At 38.0% G+C, this 20789-nt stretch overlaps 1 protein-coding gene across 1 annotated transcript in view; it reads left to right on the top strand.

Moving 5' to 3' along the window:
* Positions 1-2232: 2232 nt before the first annotated feature.
* Positions 2233-20789, top strand: part of RP2 (RP2 activator of ARL3 GTPase) — a 41069-nt gene continuing 22512 nt past the window's right edge. The window contains exons 1-2 of the mRNA XM_054566387.1: positions 2233-2439; positions 18055-18720. Of these exons, the coding sequence (XP_054422362.1) occupies positions 2338-2439; positions 18055-18720 (768 nt within the window). The 5' untranslated portion in view covers positions 2233-2337. The remainder of the gene's footprint in view (positions 2440-18054; positions 18721-20789) is intronic.

Here is a 20789-nt window from a genome sequence, read left to right as displayed (position 1 = left end):
TAACACCATATGCCAAAATAAACTCAAGATGGATAAAAGACTTAAATATAAGTCATGATATCATAAAAGTCCTAGAGGAAAACATAGGCAGAAAAATTTCAGATATCCCACACAGCAATATTTTCACTGATACATCCCATAAGGCAAGGGATATAAAGGAAAGAATAAACAAATGGTACTACATCAAACTAAAAAGCTTCTGCATAGCTAAAGAAACCATCAACAAAATGGAAAGGTAACCAAACCATAGGGGAAAATATATTTGCCAATGATACCTCAGACAAGGGTTTGATCTCCAAAATATATAAGGAGCTCACGTGACTCCACATCAGGAAGACAAACAATCTAATTAAAAAATGGGCAAAGGACCTGAACAGACACTTCTCCAAGGAGGACATACCCAGGGCCCAGAGACATATGAAAGGATGCTCATCATCACTAGCCATCAGATACATGTAATTAAAACCACAACGAGACACCACTTCACACAGGTCAGAATGGCCATCATAAACAAATTAACAAACAAATGATGGGGAGAATATGGAGAAAAGGGAACCCTAGTACACTGCTGGTGGGAATGCAGACTGGTGCAGCCACTGTGGAAAACAGTATAGAATTCCCTCAGAAAACTAAAGATGGAACTGCCTTTCAGTCCAGTGATTCCACTGCTAAGATTACACCCTAAGAATCCTGAAACACCAATTCAAAAGAACCTATGCACCCTAATGTTCATAGAAGCACAATTTAAAATAGCCAAGTGCTGGAAACAGCCTGAGTGCCCATCAGTAAATGAGTGGATCAAAAAACTGTGGTACATTTACGCAATTGAATACTACGCAGCAGGAAGAAGGAACTCCTCCTACCCTTTGTGACAGCATGGATGGAACTGGAGGGCATTGTGCTAACTGAAATAAGCCTACTGGTGAAAGACAAATACCATATGAACTGACCTATAAGTGGAACCTAATCAACAAAACAAACAAATGAGCAAAATAGAACCACAGACTTGGAAATAAAGAACAAACTGACAGTGACCGGAGCGGAGTGGGAGGGGGATAAGAGAGGAAAGAATTGGAAGGGGCAAACAAAGGAACACAAATAGAAGACTCATAGAGGGGGGGAATTGACTGTGGGAGTGGGAGGGACAGGGTAAGGGAGAGCAATGGGGAAAAAGATGGGACAACTGCAACTGAACAATTAAAAAATAAAATAAATATTTAATGTATGTTTTTAATATCTTCAGACAAAACCTATACCATTTGTCCAGAAGAGATGTGATTGTTTATATGGCAATGCTTATGTCCACAGGTAGGCTATAATCTCCATGAAGAAAACCACTTTACCATAACTCTATCCCCCTCAACACACACACTTCGGTCACTTTCTTTGGGAAGGAATATGGGGAGAGTTATAAATACTTCCTTCAGTCGCATGCAGGCATTCGTTCATACATTCATTTGACAGATGTTTTATTGAGCACCTAGTACGGAGTTGGGCAAGGGGTAGGGAATTCAAAGGTACATGCCCTTAGGAAAAGTTTGCTTCTCAAGAAATTTGCAGGTCTGATACACAAATAACTATTGTACTTGTGCAATTTTAGAGTGATACGTGGAAGTGTTAAAAAAATAAAAAGTACGGAAGAGTGGGCAAAGAGAGTTAGGAGGTTGTTGGGGGAAGTTTCCTGCGGCAAGTGACACGAGAATGGGTGATGAGGAGAGAAGAGGAGTGAGAAATACAAATTTCAGGGCCCCTTCCTGTGTCAGCAGCAATTCTTGTTCCCTCACCGCTTGCATCATAAAACTGAAGTTCAGCGTTCCACTAGGGATCCCTCCCATACCCTCGAACTTGGAAACTGAGAACCAAGGGCAAAAAGACTGGGTAACGGACCCGAGACTCCCAGCAGCTAGAGAGCCCCACTGAGTCTTAGGAGCACTTGGCAGAGTTGGGGGCGGGGCCAGCATTGCGGGTGTCGGTGCTAGCTGGGCCCGCCCCTGGGGGCTGGCGCAGGAGTCGGGCGTTGTTTGGCTGTGTGTGTGAATCGACGTCTTTTGATAGGCCGCGCAGGACTGCTCATGGGGCTTTGATTGGCTCACCAGGCTCAGAGCGGACATAGCTGGTGGCGGGTCGTCTGGGCGACTGAGAAAAAAAAGAAAAAAAAAAGGAAGGGGTGTTAGGCCTCGCGGGCAGACGGGGGCTGCGGGCTACTGGGCGGTTCCGTGGGGCGGTGTCGGGAGAGCTGCGGGTCCCGGGCGACAGCGGTTCACGCCACACTCCAGGAGGTGCCTGAGCGAGCGGGCTGGCAAAGAGGTACGGCCGGGAGACCCACGGGCCGGGACCATGGGCTGCTGCTTCTCCAAGAGGCGGAATTCTGAGAAAGAGTCGCAGCCCGAGGGCGAGGAGGAGCGACCGAAACAGTACAGCTGGGACCAGCGCGAGAAGGTAACCAGAGTCTTGAAGCCACTGGTCTTAGTCCTCCCGATTCTCTCCTGGAGTGTGTCCTTTGTGGCCCAGGGGGGATAAGGGGACAGACCCAATAGCTGACCCTCTTCGTCGCCCTTCCCCTCCCTCTGTCTCCAGCTCTCGCCCACTGCCTCCTTCTCTCTGTCTCTCCCCCCTTCTTTGCGTTTCTCTGCGTCGCCCTCTCGCCCCCCCTCCCTGTCGTATTTGAAATCGGGGTGAATGACTTTTGGGAGAACCAAGAAATAAAGCACTAAAGAGGGCGCTACAGGGGACTGTGAAGCGCTGGAAGGGGCCTTACACATTGTTCAGTTAGATGCCCAAGTTAAATCCCTGGTGACTTTCCCTCCGCTCCGCACCCTGATCTCCAGTCCTAGGATGGAATAGAGAGAAGGAGAGCCGGCAATGCCCCGAATTTCAAATCTGCTCATTTCTCCAGCAGCACCGAGCGGGGTTTTGTCCAGTCCTCGAGTTACACATGGGACTGATTCTCATCTCTTTCGCGGCTTATGTTCTTCCTGGGGCTGTTTTCCCTTTTGTGTGCCCGAGCCAGTAAATCTCTTTGGTACCTAATTGTATACTCCACTGCTGAATTTTCTCACAAAAGTGGACTATTCAACGTACAGTTTTCTTTTCCCCCTCTTGCAGTTACTCCAAAGGAATAATGAAAATCTAATCCGTTTTGGAATGTGTATTAAGACTGTATAATGAAAGTAACCAGCATATACCAGGGAGTATTTACTATTGCTTTAAATGAATGAAAACGCTCTATTTTTTACTTTTATATATAGTCAGAAACGAAAAAGCTTTGAAAATGTCCATTACTCTTACACAAAACACAGTCATAAATTTCATAATGCTTCCTCTTTCGACATAGTTCTCCATTTGTATTTAGTAAAATTCTTTGATAAATTTATCAATTTTTTTCCTTCCAAACAAAATGAGAGATTTTTTAAATGGGTGTTATAAAGTTAACTCCTTGGTTAATGTAACATATCTTTATCCATGAATGCTTTATAGTAAATTTCTTGATAATGTTTTGATTTCATAGACCTGCCTGTATGATTTCCAATCCCCAGAAGAATTTATTCATGTGAACTCAGTTCTCCAAGTTTGAGATTTAAGAAAGTGGATCCTTTTTGCAGACTTCTCAGCCCCATCTTTCTGCCTGTTTCTCAGAGCATATCATTTCCTACTAGTAGCAGAGTTTTACAATGTAGGAATGGAAAGTACTGTGCTTTCTGTTGTACAAGAAGATTGTACTTCTGTTTTAACATTATCTGGTGGCTGCTTTTTTAAAAGATCATTTAGTCAGCCTTAGTATTTTTAACAATGCCCTGTAAGCTTCAACTGTATGCCATAGAGAAGGTTGTGTATTTATTTTTATTTTGGCTTTCTGTTTTGAAATCATAGGCCAAAACTAAAGTGCTTTTTTTTTTATTTAGAGTAATCTTGGTTGCCCTCAGAGTCATTACTTCATAATAAATTGTTTTACAATTAACTTTCACTAATATATTTGGGTTAGTTGGAGTCTCACATGTTAATCTTGCTCCTTTTAAATAAATGAGTATGTTCTGTGACTTTTTTTCTTTTGGTCTTTGTCTAAGTAAGTAAGTAAATTCACTGAAAAATAGAAGAGTGGACACCCAACATCTAAGCTTTTCCCCTCAAATGAGCATATAGTAAACTTTCAATTGTAGACATTGTTTTGAGCTTACAGGAAACAGTCTTTGAGACCACTACTAGGTACGTTAGTAGTAGAGATGTATAAGAGATGTTACTGGGTATGTAAAATAAGCTCATGCTTTGGGGTATGTGTATAATAAAAGTTCAAATCTTGATCAACTCAACTAATCAAAATTTTCCTAAATGAGCATTACATTCTGAAAACAGCCCTTTTGGACTATTACAGAAAGAGAATTGCCAGCTTATCTTTCAAGACAATGGCGACACCTCATTTCTCATCATAGCTTTTTCTTTTTGGAATTTTTTTTTCTTTCGGAATTACTAGGAATTCACTCAAGGGTGCCTCATTTATGATAGCCTGCTAAATTTTATATGATTTAAATATTTTTTCCAGTTTCTTTCTTCATGAGGCCAATTTGAGCTAGTGTACATTTCTGTATTAGTCTGATGATGCTTTTACTGAGGTTAACATGGTCTTCATTCTCAGATTTTAACTGTACCCTAAAAGCAACAGAATGCAAACACAGCCCATAGAACATGAATGAGACAAGCTGCATGTATATTAGCAGTTTGTGTGAAAAGTCTTCTATAACGTGATTGTGGAGTATAGCATATACAATTGTAAAGTTATAGCATACAGTCATAAGACTTGAGGTATAAAAACAAAATGTTGCCTGTAAAGTTTCCTCACAACTTGGAAAAATCATGTTTACATTTTTTCTTAGGTTGTGTAATCAGTGCATCTTTTTTGAGAGGCACCCTCTGGGTTTTGGGTTTTGAGTTGTGTAATTGGGTCTGTCTTAAGGGACTGGAGCTAGGAGAAATTGTCTCAATTAGAAAGAATGTTTGGGGACTAAGTGTTGTCATGGCAACTGATACTGTAATCCAAATTATAAGAAGTTCATTTTTCATTGCTGCTGACTTTGAAAAAGAAAAAAGCTTACTGTACAATTACTACATTGATGTGATGAGAAATATTTTTGGATTGTAAGATCTGTGCTTAAATCATTTGGAAAGAAATGCTTTTATACTTGTTATCTGTATTTTGCCTTCCATAGAAAGGCAGATTATTCAGTATGTGTATGTACTCAAATGCCAAGGAAAAATCAAAATGATAAGAATTATCCCTGCCCTTGAAGATCTGACTAGCTTTTTGAGTTGAAATATTTAAGTACAAACAGAGGGAAAATGAGTGGAGTGGTAGAGAAAAGTAGTTTTCATTTTCCAGTTAGTCATACCAGTACACCTCCTAGATGATAGAAATGATGGCTTAAGTATGAAAATTGTGAGTTTGAGTATGGACAGCAAATCTTGTATCCATTACATTGGTCTCATAGTCAATGGGAAAAATACTAAACAAAAATCTTACATCAGAGGTTCAAGCTACTGCATTTTATTCAGTGTCTGTTGTGGAACTTTGGATAAAGCACCCAATTTGTGTATTTCAGGTTCCTTGGCTATAACATGGGGCAGTGCTAAAGGTTTCTCCACTATTTAATAAGGTAAAAGCTTGTCCTATAGAAGAGGAATTAGATAATAATGGTTACCTCTGAGGACAGAACATGGACCAGACTGTGGGAAGGATAGAATTGGTCTCAACATAAGGCAGATCATAATTCCCAGAGTTGTTCATTAGTGAAAGTGTGGCCTTGTGAGGAATTGATCTCCATGTTAGTGAAAACATTCAGACTAGAAGTGTCTGCATTGAATAAAAGAATAGGTGCTGTTTTTAGCCTTTTAAGTATGTAAGATATTCTTGTTATCCATTGCTGCATACCAAACCACCTCAAAACTTAATGGCATAGAATAATAGCAAGTACTTTTTTCCCACAACTCTGCAATTTGTGTAGGGCTTCCCAGGGTTGGCTCTCTGCTCTATGTGGCATTAGCTAGGACAGCTTGACTAGGGGCTGGAGGGTCTGATTTCAATATGGCTTAGTCACAGAGCTGACTGGCAAGTTGATGCTGGCTTTCGGCTTGGACCTCAGCTGGGACTGAGGACCAGGGGTCTCTTCAGGTAACCCAGCCTTCCACACAGCATCATGGATGGGTTTCAAGGCCAAGTGTCCTAAGAGAAACTAGTAGAAGCTGCATGCTTTGTCTCACTAGCCTCTTAAGTGATATAACGTTACTTCTGACACTTTGTTGGTTGAGGCAGTCACAAATGTCCACCCGCGTCCAAGGGGAGGGGACCTCTTGATGGGAGGAGTGTCAAAGAATTTGTCAACACATTTTAAATCCATTACATAAAGTTGTTGTTTTTAAAAGGAAATAAATATTTCTTTGTTTATTCATTTAAAAATAGCTTTATTGATATATATATATATATATATATAAATTCATATACCATACAGTTCACTCATTAAAGTGTACAATTTAATAATTTTAATAAGTTCACAGGGTTATGTTAGCATCACTATGATCTAATTTTAGACCATTTTTATTCTCCAGAAAAGAAACTTAAACATACTCCCCAATTCTCCAGCTCCTGGAAACCACCCTTTTACTTTCTATCTCTATAGCTTTTCCTATTTTCAACATTTATTGGTGGAATAATACATATATGGTCTTTTGTTACTGGCTTCTTTCACTTAGCATTTTTAAAATATTTATTTATTTATTTTTTAAAAATTTTTCACATACATTTGTCTCCATTTACCTGCCACCACTTTCCTCTGCCCCACCCACTCCCAACTCCCCCCCTCAATCCTTCCCCACCTTGGCTTCACTTAGCATGTTTTTAAGAATCATCATATTATAGCATGTATCAGTATTTTATTCCTTTTTATTGCTGAGTAACACTTAATTGAATAGATATTTTATTTATCCATTGATCAGTTGATAGGTATTCAGGTTGTTTCTACGTTTTAGCCATTACAAATAATATTGCTATGAATATTGGTATACAAGTTTTTGTGTAGACATGTGTTTTAATTTCTGTTGGGTATATACCTACCTAAGAATGGAATTCTTGAGTTATATAGTAACTCTATGTTTCACTTTTTGAGGATCTGCCCAAACTTTTTTCAAAGTGTCTGCACCATTTTGCATTTCCACCAGCAATGTATGAGGCTTCCAATTTCTTCATTCATATAATGTTTTGATAAAGGGGAAAAGCACAGGGAGTGGAAAGTGTGTGGAACTAGGTTTTAATTTGTATTCTGAACTCCACCACACTTCACTGATAAAATACTTTAGCTTCTCCAGCCCTTAGTTTCCTAAGATTCCTTCCAGTTCTCTAATTTGAGCATCTCATAAGGGGAGGTAACTATTGCTAGAAGCACTCAGGTAAATCTAGGTGAACAAAGGGAATGTGATAGATGTAAAATTAGCTTAAGAAGTTAGATGATAGTGGAGAATCCTTTCCAGCTCTATAATTTCATAATTCTATTTTGTGTTTACGTATTTGGTAACACTGGTGAGCTAATATAAATATAATACTTCACCTTCTCTCATCATCAGTGTATAAAGGTCAAAGTATTGGTATTTATTATTTTTGTAATTATGTGGCACTGCTCTTTTTTTTAAAATGTTCCCCTCCCTCTCTTACTCCCTCCCTTCCCCTCTCTAAAAATATTTACTCTAAAAATATTGAGTAAAAAAAATATTTACTCAAAGACATGTTTACTGCTTTTAGAGAGAGAAGAAGGGAGGGAGAGAGGGAGAGAAATATCAATGTGAGAGAGAAACATCAATTGGTTGCTTTATGTACACAGACTGGGGACTGAACCTGCAACTTAGACATGTGCCCTGACCAGGAATTGAACCTGTAACCTTGGGGTTTATGGGATGACACTCCAAATGAGCCACACCGGCCAGGGCAACTGCCATTTTTATTTGTGAAATAACCTTTCAGCTACATAGCTATGTGAACCTGAAACTGACTTTATGTTTAGATTTTAAATAATTTGTTTATTTTAAAGTACAATTTAAATACATAAAAATTTATCTTTTTAAGTGTACAATAACTACCACCACAATCAAGATATAGAACAGTTCCATCATCCCCCCAAATTGCCTCATGCTCCTTTGTAGTCAACCCTGCCTCCAGCCTCTGATCAGTTTTTTATCCCTATAGTTTTATCTTTTTAAGAATGTCATATAAATGGAATCATATAGTATATAACCTTTGGAGTCTGGGTTCTTTCCCGTAGCATGAAACGTTTTAAGATTCATGCATGTCGTTGCATGTGTCAGGACTTCCTTTGTACTGCAGAGTATATGGATGGTACCACATTTGTTTATCTCTTCACCAGTTGAAGGACATTTTGGTAGTTTCCAGTTTTGTTAATCATAAATAAAGCTGCCATAAACCTTTGCATACAGCTTTCTGAGTGAACCTGTTTTCATTTTACTTGGGTAAATACCTAGAAGAGGGATTGCTGTGTCATATGGAACTTGTGTATTAAACTGCCAACCTATTTTCTAAAGTTGCTATGCCATTTTTGCATTCCTACCAGCAATGTATGAGAGTCTAAGTTGCTCTTCATCCTCATCAGCCCTTGGTATGGTGAGTGTAAAAAAAAACAACACAAAACTTTTAGCCATTCTAATAGGAGTATAATGGTTATTTCATTGTGGTTTCAATCTGCATTTCTAATGACTAGTAATATTGAGCATTTTTCCATGTACTTATTTACCATCTGTGTATTTTCTTTGGTGAAGTCTTTATTAAAATCTTTTTACCACTTTTACTGGGTTATTTGTTTTCTCATTGAATTTTGAGAGTTCTTTATATATCATAGATACAAGTCCATTGCCATAAATGTTTTGCAAAATTTTTTCCCAATTAATGATTTGTGTCTAAAAACAATGTCTTTTGAAGAACATAAATTTTCAATTTTCATGAAAGTCCAATTTTCAATTTTTTCCTTTTTGGATTGTGTTTTTGGTTTCACATCTGGGAAATCTTTGCCTAAGTTTACAAAAATTTTTTCTACTCTGTTTTCTTCTAGAAGATTTACACTTTTAGGTTTTATATGTAGGTACTATGATCCATTTTGAGTTAATTGTTTTAAATCTTTTTGAAAAAGATTTTATTTATTTATTTTTAGAGAGGGGAAGGGAGGGACTAAGAGAGGGAGAGGAACATCAATGTGTGGTTGTCTCTCACGTGCCCCCTACTGGGGACCTGGCCTGCAACCCAGGCATGTGCCCTAAACTGAATTGAACCAGCGACCCTTTGGTTCACAGGCCAGTGCTCAATCCACTGGGCCACACCAGCCAGGGCTTTTTTGAGTTAATTTCTATATTTGGGACAAGGTATGGGAGGTTTTTTTAATTTTTTACATGTAGCTGTCCAGTTGTTCCAGCATCACTTGTTGAAAAGACTATCCTTTCCCTATTGAATTGCCTTTGCACCTTTGTCAGTATATGTCTGATTTTTTATTTATTTTATTTTATTTTTTTATTGTTCAAATACATTTGTCTCCACCTTCCTGCCACCACTTTCCCCTGCCCCCCTCCCCCACCTCCCTCCCTCAGACCTTTCCCACTTTGGCTTTGTCCATGGGTCCTTTATACATGTTCCTTGACTTGACCCTCCTTCCCTTCCTTTTCCCCAACCCCCCTCCTTCCCTCTTGATTCTGTTGGTTTCTTTCTTCTTTCAGTGTTGCTGGTTATATTTTCCTTGGTTTGTTTTGTTGGTTAGGTTCCACTTATAGGTGAGATCATATGGTATTTGTCTTTGGCCCCTGGCTTATTTCACTTAGCATAATGCTCTCCGGTTCCATCCGTAAGTCTATTTTTGAACTCTCTATCCTGTTCCATTGATTTATGCACCTAGTAAACAATGGTTTCTGTTTGAATATGGTTGTGTACTTAGGAGCCAGACTGCCTAGGTCTGAGACTGAGCTTAAGTACTTACCCCTTGACCTTGGGCAAGTTATTTAGCCTCTGAGGGCCTCGATATTCTCATCTATAAAATAGAGATAATTATAGCACACAACCCTCATAGGGATTTTTATGAGGATTGAGTGAATAATTATAAAGCACTTACAATGGTGGCTGGTACCTACATAGTGCTTCTTATATTCCTGCGTTTTATTTTGAACTTCTATCCAGACTGGATTTCCATTGAAATTAACAAATCCCATTATTTCATCTCAGATTATCATTATGGAAGTTTAACTATGGGAATGAATTTTTTAAAAGATCTTATTTATTTATCTTTAGAGAGAGAAGGGAAGAAGAAGAAGAAGAAGAAAAAGAAGAAGAAGAAGAGGGAAAGAAAAATTGATATGCAAGAGATACATCGATTGGGTTGCTTCTCACATGCCCCCAACTGGGGACCTGGCCCACAACCCAGGCATGTGCCCTGACTGGGAATTGAACTGGCAAACTTTCAGTTTGCCGGCCGGTGCTTAATCCACTGAGCCATGCCAGCCAGGACCTATGGGGATGAATTTTAATGAAAATTTTGCATCCTGTTCAGTAAAAGAATAAGATGTTCACTTTTGCTTTCTGTTCGGAAAATAATGTTTAACTTAGTTTAATAGCTGTATCAGGTGAATTAAAACTCCTGAAACATTTCTTTGACTTTTCAAAGAAAAGTCACCACCACCTTTTATGGATTGTATTAAGAAATGTAGCCTAAGAAAAAAAAAAAAAAGGAAAGAAAAAAGAAAGGGAAGGGGGGGGAGGGGGGGGAGGAAACCAAGCTCACTTCATAAGTGGCTCTTGTGAAAAAGGTGGTTTAAAACATGACCTTTCCATCCATGACTGTGATTTTAGGCACTTTGAGGACTAGTGACTTTTGCAAAATTATTATGGTACTAAGCTTCAGGTTATTATTTTTGTTTTAAAGAACTTAGAGGAATTGTTCAGAAAGTACAATATAAATCCTAAGTTTCTGCTTTGTATACCATATTGACAGTCCAGATAATTTTATACTACAGAATTCTTTAGCTATAGGATCTTGAGCTATAGGATTAATTTCTCCCCATGAACTAGGAGAATTGAGGTGTCCAGAGAAAATACTTAGGAGAATAGTAAATGACATCGAACTCCTCAGCATTGAAGATATTATGGACTGAATGTTTGTGCTTCCACCCTCAAAATTAATGTGTTGAAACCCTGATTATCAGTGTGGAGTTGAGAAAGTAATTAAGGTTAAATGAGGTCCTAAGGGTAGGGATCTGATAGGATTAGGGTCCTTATAACAATAGGCATTAGAGAACTTACCCTGTATCCATAAAGGAAAGGCCATGTGAGGATATAGCAAGAAGGCAGTCATCTTCAAGCCAGGAAGAGAGTCCTCACCAGAATCCAACCCTGGTGGTTGCTATGGCAACTGGTCTTAGGGGACTTGGGCTGTTAAAACAAAATGTAATAGACTGGGTGGCTTAAACAACAGAAACTTATTTCTCACAGTTCTAGAGGCTAGGAAGTCCAGGATCAAGATGCCAGTAGATCAAGTGTCTGGTGTCAAAGATTAAATACACCTATACATTAGTTAAAGTGGTGAAAACATTTTATCCAGTAACGACTGATAATGAGGGAAGGAGCTGATCTTTGTTCCAATTTGGGGGATTTAAAGGGAGAATAATGGGTTCCGTGGTGGGGTGGGAAGCAGGGGCTCAGTAGAGCGGGAGAAGTGAAAATTACAAAGTTGGTCAGTGTAAATGTGATTTGGCCAGCTGTGTTTGTTAATTGGCCTTCATCAAAGTTAGAATTCTATCCTTCCACAGAACCTAGTAGACAGAGGTCCTATCCTTCCAGATAATTATATTTCAAAGGAATGGCTCTCAGATCCTTGAGAAGGATATTTCTGAGTTGTAAGAGGTACATATTCACAATCATAAGCCCTTTTTAGTAAATGCTTTAAGTAAGAGAGGTCAGGGACCTGTCTTCAGGTGTTGGCTACAACAAATAGTAAATTCTCCTGGCAGGGTTGAGCTTTCTCAAGCAGGCATTTTAATGAGGGGCTGGGGTCATCCTAGGGACGTGGTTTTGTGTTGCTAGAAGCTATGCTAGAGTTTGATCAAGTCTCTTAGTGTAGGGCTTTGTATGGAGTTGCCATATACCGAGAGTTCTGCAGTTCTCACTGGTGAAGGCCCACTTCCTATAGTTAGTCACCTTCTTGCTGTGTGCTCACATAGCCTTTCCTGGGTGCTTGTACAGAGAGAGAGAGGGAGAAGGATGGAGGAGGAAGGAGGGAGAATATTCTTTCTCCTCATTCTCCTCATGAGGCTCCCACCCCCATGGCTTCATATAAACCTAATTACCTCCAAAAGATCCCACCTGCAAATACTACCACATTGTGGGGTTGGGACTTCAACATATAAATTTTGAAGAGATACAAACATTCAGTCCATAACACAGCTCAAGCAGACTCAGTAATTTTAAAGTTAAGAATAAATTTTATTTCTGCATTTATAACAAGTCTTAACTACAACTACTGATATAGTACTAACTATAACATTATAATTAATGTGGTTGAAATTTCTGTTAAATACTATATATCTTATAATATTCAAAAATCATTTCCGATGCAAAAAAAATTAGCTAAGTTCCTTTAAGTAACAGGTTTTAACTGTTCTGTTTTTTACCCAAATGTCGGTTTGTTACCTACCTAATTTTCATAGTCTTGCAAATGTTTGAACTTGTTATCTGTGTCTTAGGCAGAGATAGTTTAGCCAGAATTTTGAACCCCAAATCAATTTCCCAGGAAAATCCACACAAAACTTTACATAAACGTTTTCAGGAGTATCTGGTATAGTGAGATAAACCATAAACTGAAGCTTAAATATTCCTCTAGCCCATTGAGTTTGACAGGCCAACTCCTGAACTCCTTTTCCCCACACCTATTGGTGGCACTTTTGAGCTTCTTGCCCGCACTGTGGGAGGTGGATCAGTACCAAGAAAACAAGCTGAAGAAGACCAGAGACTGTTTTACCCTCCTGGAGGCCTAAATCAGGGCTCATTTAAACCACTTTTCCCACTTTTAGACCTGGACTAGATCAAGATCCCATTAGACTGCTCCATGTCCACCTTTGCATCCTCTTCCACTGGCTCTTCGAAGTAGAAGGCAGCCTCACGTTCCTTTTGCTACAGGCATGGGAGAGAAGAGAATGTAAACAGGAGAGACCAAGGATTGGCATTAAAAGGAATGCCTCTGCTGGGCTTTGTGTATAATTATCTTATCTTCCTACTCAGAAGTTGACCAACTTGAACAGTGACCTAACTGAATGTCACAAAGAATACCATGTTCTTGATTAGTATCAGAGTCTCTCTTCTTTGGGGATGGAATGGAAAATGGCCTGTGGAGGAGTGTGTGATTATCAAATTCAGTTACCCTTCACTTTTGTTTATTCAAGAGATACCTGGAGACCACCTACCTCAGGTTACACTGTAAGGTAATGAAGATTAATTAATTAAAATGGATTCAACAAGGATGTGTGGAGTGCCTCTCTGGTATCAGGCACTGTTCTAAGTGTGTGTGTGTGTGTAGCGGGGTGGATAGGTAAACAAAACAGATAATCTCTTCCCTCATGGAGCTTCTGTTCTAATGGAGGGCAGGGGGAAAACAAAAAATAAGTATAATTCACATATGTGCATTAAAAGGAAGCTAAGTGTTTCAGAGAAAAATAAAGATGGGTAAAAATGTAGTATTGGAGGAGCTGTTTCAGATTTAAATAGATTGGTTGCAGGATTCTAGCCCAAAGCTTACATACAATATAGTAGGTGACATAGACTGGTATTTAATATAATATAGGTGCTCAGAAAAGGAGTGCTGGCTTCTGGTTGAGGGAACTGAAAAGGTTCACAGAAAAAGTTGGACATGTAGGCAAATAGAACTAGAAGAGAGCCTTCTGGACAAAGGAGAACCAGAGGGCATAGACAAGTCACAGCAAGTGCTTCAGATCTACTGAAGAATAAAGTTCCCATAGGAGGATGATAAGAGTTAGGACTAAAATGTAAGTTGATATCACATAGTGGTGACTTACAATGAAAGATTTTCCAATACTGAACCATTCTCACATAACCTGGGATAAATCAATCCAACTCGATTGAGGTACTTTCTCTTTTATAGGGTTGGTTTGATTTTTTTACATCTATAGGCATGAGTGAAATGGACCTGTGCTTTTCTTCTATTGTTAGTCTTTGTCTGATTTTCTTAGTAGGGTCTTGCTGGACAGGCTAGTAGTTTGAGTTAGGACTGTTCCTTCTTTTTCTCTTGTCTTTAAGGGTTTGCTTAAAACTGGGATGAATAAAATTGGAATCTACTTATAAAACCTTCAGGGCCTGGTGTTTTCTTTGTGGGAACACTTTACCCACTGCTTCTATTTCTTTAGTAGTAGCTTTTTATTTAAGCTTTTAACTTCTTGAATTAGTTGTGGTAAATTATTTTTAAGAGATTTGTCCATTTCCTAGACAAAATCTGTTTTAAATTGTGGGTTTATAGTTGTTGATATTCTTTTTAACTTCAACTTTGTTTATAGTTATATTAACCTTTTCATTAACCTTTTGTTGCTGATTTCATTTTTTCTTGATCATTTTTGCCAGAAGTTTGCCTGCTTTTTAGTTTTCCCCCCCCAAAAACTTTTTTTTGGCTTTGCTGATGTTTTCTGTCATATATTCTATTTCTAAATCATTAATCTTTGTGATTATTTTCATATTTTTCCCTCCTCTTTCTGTAGGTTGATTCTGTTGTGTATTGTCAAATTTCTTAAGATGGGCATTTAACTAATTAATTTTGAGAATTTTTATTGTAGTTACTTACAATTATAGAACTCCCTCAAAGCAGCATTTTTGCTACATCCTATATGTGGTGTCTTAACATTTAATTCTAAGTATTTTTAGATTTTTTATTATTTCTTCAACCAATGAGTTTAGCAGTGTGTTTTTAAATTTTCATATAGGCAAAGATTTTTTAAAAGTATCTTTTGTTATTGAGCCCTGGCTGGTGTAGCTCAGTGGACTGAGTGCCACCCTGTGAACAGAAAGGTCGCTGGTTTGATTCCCAGTCAGGGTACATGCCTGGGTTGGCAGGCCAGGTCCCCTGTGGGGGGCGTGCGAGAGGCAACCACACGTTAATGTTTCTCTCCTTCTCCCTCCCTTCCCCTCTCTGAAAATAAATAAATAAAACCTGTAAAAAATAATTTTTTAAAGTATCTTTTAACTTCTAACTTAATTGGTTCCATATCATGGCCAGTAAGTTATCTATTATTTGTTGAGGCTTTTTTTATGATCTAGTACATGATTTTTTTAAAATCTTTAATGCATGCTTAAAAAAAATGTGAGTATACTACTTTTGGTTGCAGAACTCAAGTTTATTCAATGTGTGGTACAGATCTATATTCTTGTTAATTTTATTTTTTCAGTCTACTTGACCAATAAGTAATTGAGAAAAGCAGAATTGGAAGACATGCCTTAGATTTCATTTCACCAGTTCTGAGGGTTTGGAGAGGTCCTGAATAAGAGTCAAAGTTAGTACCCACCTGTTTATTTTTAGCTCTTCACAAGCACAGGGTTTCTACCCTGCCCTTAATTTACTCTGACTGAAGTCTGGACCAGAGGTCTGAATCCCAAGGGGTGTGGGGGATACACTGTTGTCTCAAGATTTGGAAGGGGGAGAAGTAAGAGCAAAAATTGCAACAGTTCCTTTTCTATTTTATCCTAGTGCACACCATCACAGGGGTTTCTCATGGTTTCCCTTCTCTTACTCTATCCCTTTGTTGTTGATCGTTGGCAATAGGGAGCCAGCAGCTATTCTAGTTCAATATCTTGGTGGATACCAAAATGGAACACTGTATTTTTTTTAATACATGTGTGTCACCTGTAAAATCCTAGAAATGGAATTGCTTGAACACCTCTTCCCACATTAAACCTGTGTTGCCTCCTATATTACTTTTTTCTTTCTTTCTTCTTCTTCTTCTTTTTTTTTTTTTTTTTTTTTTTGGTGTGTAGTACTATCCATATCCAATCACAAAAACCAGAGCAGTATTTTTTCAAACCTGTGGGTAGGATAATAGAAAATAATAGAGGGTGTAATACAAAATAAGGGTAAGTAGTATTTTATAAAACTTTTAGTTCGTTGGTATGTGTGCATCATAAATATTCATAAGTACACTGGGCTGTGCTGAAGAATGTACTAATGTGGTTTGTAGTAAAAAAAAATTGAAAAACAAAGGAATAATTTTTAACCCATCTTTCTGCCTTACCTCCTGCAGCCATTGTATTACCAAATCTGCTGATTCTACTTCCTCAGTATTTCTCAAATTCATCTGATCTTGCTCTTCCCTACTAACCATTGCTCTAGTTCCAGCCCTTTCTGGATTACTGCAACAGCCTCTGAGATCCATGTTCCATGTTTTCTTATTCTTACCCAAATAATCTTCCTGATATGTAAATGTAAATTTTGCTTATTTAAATCCTTCTTTAGTACCCTAATGCCCTCAGATAACTTCTAAGCTTTATAATATAGCCCCTGCCTACTTCTCTAGCTTCAGTTGCTCCCATTCCAGTATCACTGGTAACTCTAAACCACTTTCAGTTTTCCTCACACTCTCTAATGGGTTTTATTTTGTTCATTTTTTCACTTTCGCCTGGTGTGAAGGGAGGATCTTTATGCCAACCTCTTTCACCTGGTGAACTGCAGCTTATTCATTCTTGCTTTATACAAGAAGTCTTACACCCCACGTCCAGGTGTCCCTCCTCTGTGTTTCCAGAATATTCTGGGTATTTATCATTTATACAGTCAAGTAGGTTTCAGATCATCTGTTTAGGTTACAGTTTACTTCTCTTATGGAAAGAGTTGGTCATATTCATTTTAGTGCCTAAAACAATGTCTGGCTCATAGTAGAGGTTCAAATGGTTGAATGACTGAAGATCTAGAAAATTAAAGTGCTTTTTTTTTTCAAGATAATGTGGCTTTTAGGTGACAAAATTGAGACCAGAAAATAAGTGCTCCTTTTGTTGCCTCATGCTACAGACCAATGCCCCTTCTAATACATTATGTAAAACTGGATAAGTACCACATTTATTGTGCAGTATTGAGGAAGTCACTTTAACCTAGTTTGCTAATGATTAAGATGATTAAATTATTCAATTTTTACATACTCTATCTATGGTAGCCTGTTTCTGGTACAGGAATAGTTTTGCATAAACTTTATATACCCATAAGGAGGTAAAACAGTGCAAGTAGATTCAGAAGTAACTTGGAAAAATCAGAGTGGCCTTTTAGTGACTGTATTTTGATCAGTCAGTTAAAATTTTAGAAAGTAAACTAACAGGTTCCAGGCATACTGTTTTAAAAATTATGTGAACTTCAGTTTAGAATATCTAAGGATGGAAGTGGTGAAATTTAAAAAATTACATTGTAGGAATAGTTTATTTTGATAAATGTTTGACTCAAACTTATATATCCAAGTTCTGACATATTGTGATTCTTGTACCTTCAGGTTCTTCCATTTTCTGGAGCATAGTGCAGAAATCAGTTAGGGTTTAGAAACTAAGACTCAATTATCAATTTATGGGTGTGTTTCCAATTTCAGAAATTTTTAAAGAAGCAGAAGTTTTAAAAGTGAAGCATCAGAAAAAGAAAAAGGGTCAGAGATAAAATATTTCTTAATATCATCCAGTATTATGTGTGTATGTGTGAGAATTTCCCCAATTGTTTCAAAAAAAGTTTTTATAGTTGGTATGTTGAAACAGGATCCAAACAATGTCCACACATTGTTTGGTTGATATGTCCTTGAGTCTTCTATAACAGGTTCCTCTCCTGTTTTCCCCTCATACTTTTTATTTATTGGGGGAAAAAATTGTCCTATTCATATTTTAACTATGTGGCAAAGTCAGTGAGAGTAGGAATGTATTATTTCAGCACTAAGAATTGCGCCTGTCATGCAACAGATAATATTTGTTGAATAATGTTAATAACACTCAAGATCTGTGTTTTGTCTCTGCAGGTTGATCCAAAAGACTATATGTTCAGTGGACTGAAAAGTGAAACAGTGGGTCGTTTACCTGGGACGGTGGCAGGACAGCAGTTTCTCATTCAAGACTGTGAAAACTGTAACATCTATATTTTTGATCACTCTGCTACCATTACTATTGATGACTGTACTAACTGCGTCATTTTTCTGGGACCCGTGAAAGGCAGTGTGTTTTTCCGGAATTGCAGAGATTGCAAGTGTGCACTAGCCTGCCAACAGTTCCGTGTGCGGGATTGTAGAAAGCTGGAAGTCTTTTTGTGCTGTGCCACTCAACCCATTATTGAGTCCTCCACAAATATCAAGTTTGGCTGTTTCCAATGGTACTACCCTGAATTAGCTTTCCAGTTCAAAGATGCAGGGCTAAGTATCTTCAATAATTCCTGGAGTAATATCCATGACTTTACACCTGTGTCAGGAGAACTCAACTGGAGCCTTCTTCCAGAAAATGCTGTTATTCACCAGCATGTTCCTCTACCTACTACCAAAGAGCTCCAAGCTGTCCGCATTTCCACAGAAGCCAATAGAAGTATTGTTCCTGTAACCCAGGGGCAGAGACAGAAGAACAGTGATGAATCATGCTTAGTGGTATTATTTGCTGGTGATTATACTATCGCAAATGCCATGAAACTAATTGATGAGGTAAGGAGACAGAAAAGAAAAACAGACATGCACCTGAATAGAAACACCACTTTTCAGAGAACTTCCATTCTTTTCAAATTGGCTATTAGAAATATAGACAATCCTTAAATTATAGTCCTTTGTCCCCCACAGATTATCTGTAAGCTGGTTGCTTAGGCCTCAAAATACTATCCCAAAGAAACTTTCAAAAATGTAATTTGATCCATTAAGCATTTATTAAGCACTTATTATGTGCAAGTTACTCTGTTACCATATTTCATTGATTATAGGATGCAAATTTGTTTTTGTACATTCTTGTTATCTGAAATGCATCTTACAACTGATGGCAACTTAGAACTGATGAAATATAGTATATCCTGGGGTTGGAGATACATTGACAAAATTTTCTGCCCTCAAAGAACTTCTGTTCTTTATAATAAATGATTTCTACAGAAGTTTACAAAAGTGTAGTACTACATAGTAAAGCAGGACCTTTTATAATTATTTAGTGGGAAAATTATTTGGAGTTTTAATTGGTTCGAGAGTGGGAAAGACATTTAGGAGTACAACTTTTGGACTCTGTTGTAACCATAAGAGCAACCTTCTTATTACTCTCCTATTGTCCTTTGCCCTATTGCCATGAAGGGGAGGTTGGTGCAGAAGAATGAGGTGGGAGCTAGGAAAGCAGAGGTCATGGGCCCATGAGCACGGGCTTTTGATAAGTTTGAGTAGCAGCTTCCACTTGAAAAATAACTGGGGGTTTGGAAGTTAGGGGCTCCAGAAACAGCAGTCCCTGTGTGGATGGGTGCTCCAGTGGCAAGGCAGCAGTAGGATATCTGATTATCCATTAATCAGATGTTTGTTCTTCAGGAGGAGTCTGTTTGAATTTTAAGATCAAACGTCCAGAAATGGAGAAGTGAATGGAAACCTCAGCAAGTCTCTTTTGATTGGATTTTTTAAAAAGTTGTAACAGTTCTGTCAAGAGGAATAATTTTAGCTGGGGGGTGGGGACTGAAAATGACTACCTCTCTGTAGATATACAGTCTACAGTATAGAAAACCCATGTCTGAAATCTCCAAAGTATATCTGAGGTCTAGTTTTCAAAACAACAGAAGGCAAAGTATAATTTTAAGACTTTGGTATTTTCTTTTTACCAACCAGATGGATACATGCTATGAATCTGGTTAGATATAGAAAAAGTGTTTCTAGCATGAGCAATCTAATAACATGTAAATCCAACACCTGAGAGGAAAATATTTTCATTATATTGTATGGTGATTTTTTAAACATTTATGATACAGTTTTCAACAGATGTAATTATTCAGGCGAAACTCCTTTTTGGTAGGTAATGAAGAATGGACATAAAGAATATATGGTATGTTTAAAGAAAAAAATCATCAAACAAGTATTGTCTTTATGAATCATCTTATGTTCTCAACCATTTAACCTTTGGTATCTGCTGTGTACAACAACAGTGTTGTGTGACCTTGAAAGCAATATGACCAGGAAGAGTGAGGTTCTTTAGATGTCCTTCTGGAATACAAAATAATTTAAAACAAACACAAGTCTAATAATAATGATAATAGCTAACGTTTATATAATATTTACTATATACCAGGCACTGTCATAAGGGATTTAACTCAACTCAGAATAACCTATGAGATAGGTGTCATTGTTTCTCTTTTTACATGTAAGGGAAATGAGCCACTGAGAGGATAAGTAACTTGCAAAAGGTCAGTCAGTCGGTATGTGTAGAGTCATGACTTAAATCCAGGCAGTGTGGCTTTGTAGGCTGCAGCTTTTTTTAAAAGTTTTTTTCTTTATTTTTTATTGTTTATGCTATTATAGTTGTCCCACTTTTTTCCCCTTTGCCTGCCTCCATGCAGCCCCTGCCTCCCGCTCTGGCCATCACCACTGTGTTGTTATGTCTGTGTGTTATGCATATATGTTCTTTGGCTAATCCCTTCACCTTCTTTCATCCAGTTCCCCCTCTCCCCTCCCCTCTGACAGTTTTCAGTCTGTTCCATGTGTCCATGCCTCTGTTTCTGTTTTGTCAGTTTATTTTGTTCATTAGATTCCACATATAAGTA

The sequence above is a fragment of the Pteronotus mesoamericanus genome, unplaced genomic scaffold (assembly GCF_021234165.1).
Source record: "Pteronotus mesoamericanus isolate MK-2021 breed Mesoamerican mustached bat unplaced genomic scaffold, CSHL_Meso_final contig_173, whole genome shotgun sequence".
NCBI classification, from domain to species: Eukaryota; Metazoa; Chordata; class Mammalia; order Chiroptera; family Mormoopidae; genus Pteronotus; species Pteronotus mesoamericanus.
This window is presented reverse-complemented; position numbering and strand designations above follow the sequence as displayed.